Source organism: Cetorhinus maximus, unplaced genomic scaffold (assembly GCF_964194155.1).
Source record: "Cetorhinus maximus unplaced genomic scaffold, sCetMax3.hap1.1 HAP1_SCAFFOLD_4198, whole genome shotgun sequence".
Lineage (NCBI taxonomy): Eukaryota > Metazoa > Chordata > Chondrichthyes > Lamniformes > Cetorhinidae > Cetorhinus > Cetorhinus maximus.
In genome coordinates, this window is record NW_027600102.1 from 5,592 (window position 1) to 16,985 (window position 11,394).

The 11,394-nt window shown below is 54.2% G+C and overlaps 1 protein-coding gene across 1 annotated transcript; it reads right to left on the reverse strand.

The window, feature by feature from the left end:
• Nucleotides 1–2,328: 2,328 nt before the first annotated feature.
• Nucleotides 2,329–5,397, reverse strand: LOC144678403 (active breakpoint cluster region-related protein-like; the record flags this gene model as incomplete). Its single annotated transcript, XM_078538195.1, has 3 exons — nucleotides 5,185–5,397; nucleotides 3,787–3,891; nucleotides 2,329–2,514 (listed from the first exon to the last, which is right to left on the reverse strand). Coding segments are annotated over exons 1-3 (504 nt in total), but the record flags the coding sequence as incomplete, so codon positions are not given.
• Between the last annotated feature and the right edge of the window lie 5,997 nt (nucleotides 5,398–11,394).

Consider the following 11,394-nt stretch of genomic DNA (forward strand, 5'->3'; position numbering starts at 1 on the left):
CAGCGTCTCCTCTAACGGCGTCTCCACTAACGGCGTCTCCACTAACGGCGTCTCCACTAACGGCGTCTCCTCTAACGGCGTCTCCACTAACGGCGTCTCCTCTAACGGCGTCTCCACTAACAGCGTCTCCTCTAACGGCGTCTCCTCTAACAGCGTCTCCACTAACGGCGTCTCCACTAACGGCGTCTCCTCTAACAGCGTCTCCTCTAACGGCGTCTCCTCTAACAGCGTCTCCTCTAACGGCGTCTCCTCTAACGGCGTCTCCGCTAACAGCGTCTCCACTAACAGCGTCTCCTCTAACAGCGTCTCCTCTAACAGCGTCTCCTCTAACAGCGTCTCCTCTAACAGCGTCTCCTCTAACAGCGTCTCCACTAACAGCGTCTCCTCTAACGGCGTCTCCACTAACAGCGTCTCCACTAACGGCGTCTCCACTAACGGCGTCTCCTCTAACGGCGTCTCCACTAACGGCGTCTCCTCTAACAGCGTCTCCTCTAACGGCGTCTCCACTAACGGCGTCTCCTCTAACAGCGTCTCCTCTAACAGCGTCTCCTCTAACGGCGTCTCCACTAACGGCGTCTCCACTAACCGCGTCTCCTCTAACGGCGTCTCCACTAACAGCGTCTCCTCTAACAGCGTCTCCTCTAACGGCGTCTCCACTAACGGCGTCTCCTCTAACGGCGTCTCCTCTAACAGCGTCTCCACTAACGGCGTCTCCTCTAACAGCGTCTCCACTAACAGCGTCTCCTCTAACAGCGTCTCCTCTAACGGCGTCTCCTCTAACGGCGTCTCCTCTAACAGCGTCTCCACTAACAGCGTCTCCTCTAACGGCGTCTCCTCTAACGGCGTCTCCACTAACGGCGTCTCCACTAACAGCGTCTCCTCTAACAGCGTCTCCACTAACAGCGTCTCCTCTAACAGCGTCTCCTCTAACGGCGTCTCCACTAACAGCGTCTCCACTAACGGCGTCTCCTCTAACGGCGTCTCCACTAACAGCGTCTCCACTAACGGCGTCTCCACTAACAGCGTCTCCTCTAACGGCGTCTCCACTAACCGCGTCTCCACTAACGGCGTCTCCTCTAACGGCGTCTCCACTAACAGCGTCTCCACTAACGGCGTCTCCACTAACAGCGTCTCCTCTAACGGCGTCTCCACTAACGGCGTCTCCGCTAAGGCTGTCTGCTCTCTCATTGTCATCACCGACTCTCTCACCTCCGACTCTCTCACCTCTGACTCTCCTACCCCCGTCTCTCGCACTTGCCTCTCTGTCACCTTTATCATTCTCAATCCGACTCTCTCACCTCCGACTCTCCTGCCCCCGTCTCTCGCACTGGCGTCTCTGTCACCTTTATCATTCTCAGTCCGACTCTCTCACCTCCGCCTCTCCAGCCTCCGACTCCCTCACCTTTAACAATCTCATCTCCGACTCTCCTACCTCCGACTCTCTCACTTCCGTCTCTGTCACCTTTAACAATCACACCTCCGACTGTCTGACACTACCACTTTCGGCACTGACACATCAGCCCTGTGTGGCTCTGGCGAATTTCCTGTGCAAAGTCTCATGCACTAACATCTGGAGCACTGCTAAGACTCTGGTCAGGTTGCTGTGAAGCACAACTTCAATGGCCCTCCCTGAGGTATCATAACTAAACTGTCATGAAGCAGCAGGTTAAACCAGTTCACCTTACAGGGCAATGATAATGGTGAAAGGATTACACTTCCAGAGTGAATCTCAGTCCCTGATCAGGCGCCAACACTTCACAGACGATGAACAACATCTCAGAACCGGTAGGAATGTTGTAAGGAAGGTAACATGGTTGATTTGTTCCCAGTGCACACAGCAAGATCCCACAAACGGAATCGGGTTGATGATCTGATATCCTCATTTGTCATTTTGATACAGAGGCCAAATACTGACCCTCCAACAGTGCGGCGCTCCCTCAGTACTGACCCTCCGACAGTACTGCACTCCCTCAGCACTGACCCTCCGACAGTGCTGCGCTCCCTCAGTACTGACCCTCCGACAGTGCGGCACTCCCTCAGTACTGACCCTCCGACAGTGCGGCTCTCCCTCAGTACTGACTCTCCGACAGTGCGGCGCTCCCTCAGCACTGACCCTCCGACAGTGCGGCTCTCCCTCAGCACTGACCCTCCGACAGTGCGGCTCTCCCTCAGTACTGACCCTCCGACAGTGCGGCTCTCCCTCAGCACTGACCCTCCGACAGTGCGGCGCTCCCTCAGCACTGACCCTCCGACAGGAAAGCCCCAGGCTTCAGTTCTGGCCTAGTGACGGTGAGATTGCCCCCCTCTCCCCGCCCGGCTGCCCCTTACCAGCTGCTGGAACAGGTCAGCCACCGGCCTGGGATCGTCCTCGCCCTGGATACGCTCCTTTAGCCGGGAGTAGAAATCCTTGTGGATGTCGCAGAGCTCGGGGACCTTGAAGAATATGGTCTGGATCTCCTGGCTGGTCAACACGGGCTGGGACGTGTAGGCTGCAGCCTTCAGTGGTCGCAGGGGCTGCGGAGAGAGGGAACGAGATGGATGAGGTGGAGAATTCGGCCCCCTCCTCCGGTGCTAGCCCCCTGACAGGACAATTCACCTCGCGCCCCACCCCCAACCCCCCACACCCCATCCCTTACCTTCTCCCCAGCAGCGCGTTCCAGACCCTAACCCCCTCGATTGACCCTCCCTCCCCCACACTCTCAGGCAGCGCGTTCCAGACCCTAACCCCCTCGATTGACCCTCCCTCCCCCACACTCTCAGGCAGCGCGTTCCAGACCCTAACCCCCTCGATTGACCCTCCCTCCCCCACACTCTCAGGCAGCGCGTTCCGGACCCTAACCCCTCGATTGACCCTCCCTCCCCCACACTCTCAGGCAGCGCGTTCCGGACCCTAACCCCTCGATTGACCCTCCCTCCCCCACACTCTCAGGCAGCGAGTTCCAGATCCTAACCCCTCGATTGACCCTCCCTCCCCCACACTCTCAGTGCGTTCCAGATCCTAACCCCTCGCTGCATGAAAAAGTTTCTCCTCGTGTCTCCGTCGCTCCTTTTACCCATCGCCTTCAACCCGTGTCCCTCTGCTTCTCCATCCTTTCCCCAATGGGAACAGTTTTTCCTGATCCACTCTGTCCCAGACCCCTCTTGATTTCGAACACCTCGATCAAATCTCCTCTCGATCCTCTCTTCTCCGAGAAGAACAGTCCCAACTTCTCCAATCTACCCACGGAACTGAAGTTCCTCATTCCTGGAACCATTCTTGTGAATCTTTTCAGTTTCCCTATCACACTCGCTTTCGCTGCCTTACTCTGTATCTAACTCCGTGCTGTACCTGTCCTGGGAGTGTTTGATGGGGATGGTGTAGAGGGAGCTTTACTCTGTATCTAACCCCGTGCTGTACCTGTCCTGGGAGTGTTTGATGGGGATGGTGTAGAGGGAGCTTTACTCTGTATCTAACCTCGTGCTGTACCTGTCCTGGGAGTGTTTGATGGGGACGGTGTAGAGGGAGCTTTACTCTGTATCTAACCCCGTGCTGTACCTGTCCTGGGAGTGTTTGATGGGGACAGTGTAGAGGGAGATTTACTCTGTATCTAACCCCGTGCTGTACCTGTCCTGGGAGTGTTTGATGGGGACAGTGTAGAGGGAGCTTTACTCTGTATCTAACCCCGTGCTGTACCTGTCCTGGGAGTGTTTGATGGGGATGGTGGAGAGGGAGCTTTACTCTGTATCTAACCTCGTGCTGTACCTGTCCTGGGAGTGTTAGATGGGGGACAGTGTTGTGCTGCTTACCACCAGTAGGCTCTCCAGCTCTGAGATATAGACCCTCTCATTCTCCAGCAGTTTGCTCAGCACCATCCTCCTCTTCTGCAGCTGTCTCCCGGGCTCCTCCTCCTGCTCCGGTAGGAAACACAGAGAGCTGGTTGGAAACATTCGCCACAGACAATCTGCTCTTTAAATGGGGGAAAGCGAGGCCACTTCAAGCGGCTTTACTATGGGGGAGTGTTTTAATCCAGGCACGGAGAGAGCAGCTCAAGATGTGGTTCTGCACGTTTAAAGTTCGACAAACATTACAGCGTGTCCTTGTGTTTGTGTGTTTTTGTCAGTGTGAGTGTGTGTGTTTTTTGTAAGTGTGTGTGTGTGTGAGTGTGCTTGTGTGTTTGCATACGCGTGTGTGTGGGTGTTTGAGTGTGTGTGTGTCAGTTTGTGCATGTGTGTGTGTGTGTCTGTGTTTTTGTGATTGTGTGCATGTGTGTGTGTGTGTGTGTGTCTGCACGTGTGTATGAGTGTGTGTGTGTTTGTGTGCATGTGTGTGTGTATGTCTGTGAGTGTGTCTGTGTGTGTGTTTGTGTGTATGTGTGTGTGTGTCTGTGAGTGTGTCTGTGTGTGTGTATGAGTGTGTGTGTGTGTGTGTTTGTGTGCATGTGTGTGTGTGTGTATGAGTGTGTGTGTGTATGTTTGTGTGCATCTGTGTGTGTGTCTGTGTACGTGTGTGTTTGTGTGTTTATGTGCATGTGTGTGTGTGTCTGTGTGTGTTTGTTTATGTGCATGAGTGTGTTTGTGTGCATGAGTGTGTTTGTGTGCATGTGTGTGTGTGTCTGTGTGTGTGTGTCTGTGTGTGTGTGTGTGTCTGTGTGTGTGTCTCTGTGTGTGTTTGTCTGTGTGTGAGTTTGTCTGTGAGTGCATGTTTGTGTGAGTGTGTATGTATTTTTTGTGTGTGTGTGTGTATGTGTGAGTGAGTGTGTGTATGTGTGTGTGTGCGTGAGTGTGTTTGTGTGTGCCTGTGAATGCCGGAAGACTGAACCTGACCACCTCTTTGGAAGTCAGTCCGAGCGCCTGGATAGAGGAGTGCGTCAGGGGGAGGCCTTCCACAGTCGAATAGCTCTGCTGAATCCACAGCCAGCCAAGGGCATCCAGGGGAGACAGTTAAGGAGTCTCGGGAGGGAGGGAGGGAGGGAGGGAGGTTTCCACCGAGGGGCCGGGTGACCAGACACGAAAGGGGACACTTTCATTTCTCCATCCAACTACTGCGCGCCCCCCCACTCCCCCCAACCCCCCCCCCACCCCCGCCCCACCCCCACCCCCCCGCCGCAACTCCCAACACCCGCTCCTGTCGCAGCCCTCAAAAAACATTGGCCCCGTTCCCCACCGAGCGCGCTCCGCGTTCCTTCCCGGTGTTTTGTCACCTACCGGCGTGGCTGGGCCAGGGGGAGAGAAGCTCCCGCTGCTGTCCGACGTCCGGTCGGCGTAGGCCGAATCCGATTGGACGATGGCGGCGTGGGGCGCCGAATCCTGGGTGAAGACCTGGTCGTCTTCGGGATCCTCCCGGCCATCTTCGCACACTGTTGGTGGGGGTGGGGAGTGGGGTGGGTGGGGGTGCAGTGAGGGGAAGAAAGGTTTCATCGTTATTTGTTGTAGGGCAGGGCCACGCGCCTGATCTCCCTGCCTCTCACACATCGGGACTAAAGCAAGGCTGCTAGGTTTCAAACTCTCACAACGATTTACACTGCCGGAGAGGAAGAGAGAGCAAACTGGAACAATCGGCTCTCCAAGTTCCAGGGAAATTCCAAACAAAGGTCCAAAGCTTGAACAGAAGCCTCTTGCTTGCAAGAGGTTGGGGCTCCGAGGACGAATAAATCAGTCACAGACTGGACTTGATCATTTTCAGTTGGTTGTTAGGGTAGCTTCTTAGCACAATCAGGATTCATGCACACCCTGGTTGCCCTAATGGAGAGACTCCCTCTTTAACAGGGGTCCCTGACGGAGAGACTCCCTCTTTAACAGGGGTCCCCGACGGAGAGACTCCCTCTTTAACAGGGGTCCCCGACGGAGAGACTCCCTCTTTAACAGGGGTCCCTGACATAGAGACTCCCTCTTTAACAGGGGTCCCCGACGGAGAGACTCCCTCTTTAACAGGGGTCCCCGACGGAGAGACCCCCTCTTTAACAGGGGTCCCCGACGGAGAGACCCCCTCTTTAACAGGGGTCCCCGACGGAGAGACTCCCTCTTTAACAGGGGTCCCCGACGGAGAGACTCCCTCTTTAACAGGGGTCCCTGACGGAGAGACTCCCTCTTTAACAGGGATCCCTGACGGAGAGACTCCCTCTTTAACAGGGGTCCCCGACGGAGAGACTCCCTCTTTAACAGGGGTTCCCGACAGAGAGACTCCCTCTTTAACAGGGGTCCCTGACGGAGAGACTCCCTCTTTAACAGGGGACCCGACAGAGAGACTCCCTCTTTAACAGGGGTCCCTGTCGGAGAGACTCCCTCTTTAACAGGGGACCCGACGGAGAGACTCCCTCTTTAACAGGGGTCCCTGTCGGAGAGACTCCCTCTTTAACAGGGGTCCCTGTCGGAGAGACTCCCTCTTTAACAGGGGTCCCTGACAGAGAGACTCCCTCTTTAACAGGGGTCCCTGACGGAGAGACTCCCTCTTTAACAGGGGTCCCTGACCGAGAGACCCCCTCTTTAACAGGGGTCCCTGTCGGAGAGACTCCCTCTTTAACAGGGGTCCCTGTCGGAGAGACTCCCTCTTTAACAGGGGTCCCTGACAGAGAGACTCCCTCTTTAACAGGGGTCCCTGACGGAGAGACTCCCTCTTTAACAGGGGTCCCTGACCGAGAGACTCCCTCTTTAACAGGGGTCCCTGACGGAGAGACTCCCTCTTTAACAGGGGTCCCTGACCGAAAGGGCCTCTCTCATGTTATCTCAGCTTTTGCTGCTGAACTTTACTTGGCTTCCACAACGTGTGAACTGCTGCTGTGGTTTTCGAAGGAAGTAGGAGTTTAAGTGTTATTTTTGCAGAGTTTAGCACAATCATCATTCTCACGGTACCCAGCTGGTTAGGAAGCAGCGAGATCTGTAATGGGCTGAGACCAAAATAGAATAGTCTTAATCCGTCATTTCTCAGCAGAGTCTCTCCAACAGCTTCCCCTGTTAAAGAGGGAGTCTCTCCGTCGGGGACCCCTGTTAAAGAGGGAGTCTCTCCGTCGGGGACCCCTGTTAAAGAGGGAGTCTCTCCGTCAGGGACCCCTGTTAAAGAGGGAGTCTCTCTGTCAGGGACCCCTGTTAAAGAGGGAGTCTCTCCGTCAGGGACCCCTGTTAAAGAGGGAGTCTCTCCGTCAGGGACCCCTGTTAAAGAGGGAAACTCTCCGTCAGGGACACCTGTTAAAGAGGGAGTCTCTCCGACAGGGATCCTTTTTAGAAAGAGATGGAAACTGGCTATGGAACTGAAGGGTCTGGTGACCAGAACTGTGCAGAGTGCTCTGAGTGTGGTCAGAGACAGAGAGAGAGAGAATGACAGAGAGAGGGAGACACAAAGATAGAGAGATAGAGGGACAGAGAGAGAGAGAGGGAGAGACAGAGAGAGCAAGAGAGAGAGAGACAGAGAGAGCGAGAGACAGACAGACAGGCAGAGGGAGGGAGAGTGAGAGAGGCACAGGGAGATAGAGAAAAAAGGAGACAGAGAGAGAGGGGAGAGAGAGAGAGAGAGAGACAGAGACAGAAAGAGGGATAGAGGGGGAGCAGAGAGAGAGATAGAGACAGGCAGACAAAGAGAGTCAGAGATGGACAGGCAGACGGACAGGCAGACAGAGACATGGGAACATTGAAGCAGGGGGTAGGCCATTCGGCCCCTCCCTCCTGTTCCGCCATTGAACTCGGCCACACGCTAGGTGGGTATACAGGCGAATGCGGGCCCTGGGTTGGCCGCTCTTGGCCGACCTCCTACCTGAATACCACCTCCTCCCGCTGTCCCCCCCTGACATCACCGTCACGTGGGAACCCCCTCCAACCCCCTGCCTCCCCGCGCCCTCAGGAGCAGAGAGAGCGCCCCCCCCACCAGCTGCCCTCTGGGGTGGAGGGTTCCGGAGATTCGCCATCCTCCCATCCTCATCCCCCTCGAAAAGGGCCTAGCTCCTTTATTCTGGACCCCCGCCCGCCCCCCAACCCAACCCAACCAAGGCGGGGGTGGGAGAACCAAGGCATCTACCCTTTCACACCCTGTCAGGGTTTGACACGTCTGAGCGAGATCCCATTCTCGTTCCTGTGTAACTCCAGCGGGTACAGGGCCTGGTCGGCCCGATCTCTCCTCACACGCCAATCCCGCCATCCCACGAATCAGTCTGGTGAGCCTTGGCTGCACTCCCCCCTCCCACTCTATGGCAAGTATATCCTTTCTTAGTTAAGGAGACCAAAAGTGCGCACATTACTCCAGATGTGGCCCCTGTTACAGCTGCGGGTAAGACATCCTCTGCTCCTGGACTCGGGGGGGGTCCTTTCGCAATGAAGGCCTTCCTAATTGAGATCAATCCCCCCCCTGCCCCCCTCCCCGTCTCCGTCACCGTCGCCTGCCAACCCGAGAAAGACCCTTTTGCCCCTCCTCTCTGCCCCTTAACCAATCGTCAACCGGCGCCGGGAACTCTTGTCCTCCCCGGCCCCCGTGCGTTCCCGTTTGGTTTGCTAGCCTCTTGTCTGGGGCCTCGGCAAAGGCCTTCTGGGAAGTCTAAGTACACCACATCCACTGGTTCTCCCTCATCGACCCTGCCCGTTACATCCTCAGGGACCTCCAGCAGGTTTGTCAAACAGGATTTCCCCGTCAATCGATCTGACGTTGGCTCCGGCCAGTCCCACCATCGTTCTCTGAGCGTCCACTGATCACATCCTTCATTCTAGGTTCTACTGATGTCTTTCTCTCTCCCTCTCCCTTCTTAAATATCTCTCCCTCTGCCTCTCACTCTCTCTTTCTCTGTCTCTCCCTGTCTCTCTCTGTCTCGCTCTCTCTCTCTCTCTGACTATCTCTCTCTACCTCTCGCACTCCCTGTCTCTGTCTCTGTCCATCTTTTTCTCGTTCTCTCTCTCTCTGTCTCTGCCTCTCTCTCACTCTCTCTCCCTCTGTCTCTTTCTCTCTCTATCTCTCTCTCACCCTCTCTCTGCCTCTTTCTGACTACCTCTCTCTCGCGCTCTCTAACCCTGTCTCTGTCTCCATCTTTTCTCTCTCCCTCTTTCTCTCTCCCTCCCTCTGTCTCTCTTTATATCTCTCTATCTCTCACTCTCTCTCTGCCTCTTCCTGACTACCTCTCTTTCTGTCTCTCGCGCTCTCTATCCCTGTCTGTCTCCATCTTTTTCTCTCTCTCTTTCTCTCTCCCTCCCTCTGTCTCTCTTTATAAATCTCTCTCTCATTCTCTCTTTCTGCCTCTTCCTGACTGCCTCTCTTTCTGTGTCTCTCGCGCTTTCTATCTCTCTCTCTATCTTTTTCTCTCTCTCTATCTGTCTCTCTCTCTCTCTCTCTCTTTCTCTCTCCCTCCCTCTGTCTCTCTTTATATCTCTCTCTCTCACTCTCTCTCTCTGCCTCTTCCTGACTACGTCTCTTTCTGTGTCTCTCACGCTCTCTATCTCTGTCTCTATCTTTTTCTCTCTCTCTATCTGTCTCTCTCTCTCTCTGTCTCTGTTTCTATCTCTCTCTATCTCTCTCTCACACACAGTTTCTACATTCCAATGTGCAGGATCTGTTCTAGTGTTGATAGAATCTCAAACACTGAACACTGAGAGACCTGCAGTATCCACTCCTGTCAATGCTCAGGGATGTAGTTCATTAGGCCCAGGGCCCAGTGACTTCTCCAGCCCTCCTCGTTCACTAATACCAATTCCCTTCACATCTTCGACCCTACCCCTTGGGGGAGGACGGTTTTTTTTGGACCTTCCTCCGTGAAAATAGGCACAAAGCATTTGTTCCTTTTCTCTGCCTTTTCCCTTGTTCGTCCTTACAAAATCTCCCAGCTCGGCCGACACTGGCTCCAACTCTCTCTTCTCCACATCTCCTTTCTTCCTTCTACTCTGCCTGCAGGATCTGTCTGTTTTAATGTTCCTCACTGGGTTACTCTCCTTTCTCTTTCTTTATCGACCTCTCGGCCCTCCTTTGCTGACTTTTAAAATGCTCCCAACCCTCTGGCTTGCGACACTTTTCACCTCTTTATTAACGTCTTCGTCTGAGACCATAGAACCTTTGACTTGGCTCGCTGGTCAGGTCTGGATCGCTCTCTCTCTCTCCATCTCCAATCTCCCACTCTCTCTCTCTCCATCTCCAATCTCTCTCTCTCCATCTCCAATCTCCCGCTCTCTCTCTCTCCATCTCCAATCTCTCTCTCTCTCTCTCTCCATCTCCAATCTCCCACTCTCTCTCTCTCCATCTCCAATCTCTCTCCTCTCTCTCTCTCTCCATCTCCAATCTCCCACTCTCTCTCTCCATCTCCAATCTCCCACTCTCTCTCTCCATCTCCAATCTCCCACTCTCTCTCTCCATCTCCAATCTCCCACTCTCTCTCTCTCCATCTCCAATCTCCCACTCTCTCTCTCCATCTCCAATCTCCCACTCTCTCTCTCTCTCTCTCTCTCCATCTCCAATCTCTCACACTCTCTCTCTCCATCTCCAATCTCCCACTCTCTCTCCATCTCCAATCTCTCTCTCTCTCTCTCTCTCTCCATCTCCAATCTCTCTCTCTCTCTCTCCATCTCCAATCTCTCTCTCTCTCTCTCTCCATCTCCAATCTCTCACACTCTCTCTCTCCATCTCCAATCTCCCACTCTCTCTCTCCATCTCCAATCTCCCGCTCTCTCTCTCTCCATCTCCAATCTCTCTCTCTCTCTCTCTCCATCTCCAATCTCCCACTCTCTCTCTCTCCATCTCCAATCTCTCTCTCTCTCTCTCTCTCCATCTCCAATCTCCCACTCTCTCTCTCCATCTCCAATCTCCCACTCTCTCTCCATCTCCAATCTCCCACTCTCTCTCTCCATCTCCAATCTCCCACTCTCTCTCTCTCCATCTCCAATCTCCCACTCTCTCTCTCCATCTCCAATCTCCCACTCTCTCTCTCCATCTCCAATCTCCCACTCTCTCTCTCTCCATCTCCAATCTCCCACTCTCTCTCTCTCTCTCTCTCTCTCCATCTCCAATCTCCATCTCTCTCTCTCTCTCTCTCCATCTCCAATCTCTCACACTCTCTCTCTCCATCTCCAATCTCCCACTCTCTCTCCATCTCCAATCTCTCTCTCTCTCTCTCTCTCCATCTCCAATCTCTCTCTCTCTCTCTCCATCTCCAATCTCTCTCTCTCTCTCTCTCCATCTCCAATCTCTCACACTCTCTCTCTCCATCTCCAATCTCCCACTCTCTCTCTCCATCTCCAATCTCCCACTCTCTCTCTCCATCTCCAATCTCTCTCTCTCTCTCTCCATCTCCAATCTCCCACTCTCTCTCTCTCCATCTCCAATCTCCCACTCTCTCTCTCCATCTCCAATCTCTCTCTCTCTCTCTCCATCTCCAATCTCTCTCTCTCTCTCTCTCCATCTCCAATCTCCCACTCTCTCTCTCTCCATCTCCAATCTCTCTCACTCTCTCTCTCTCC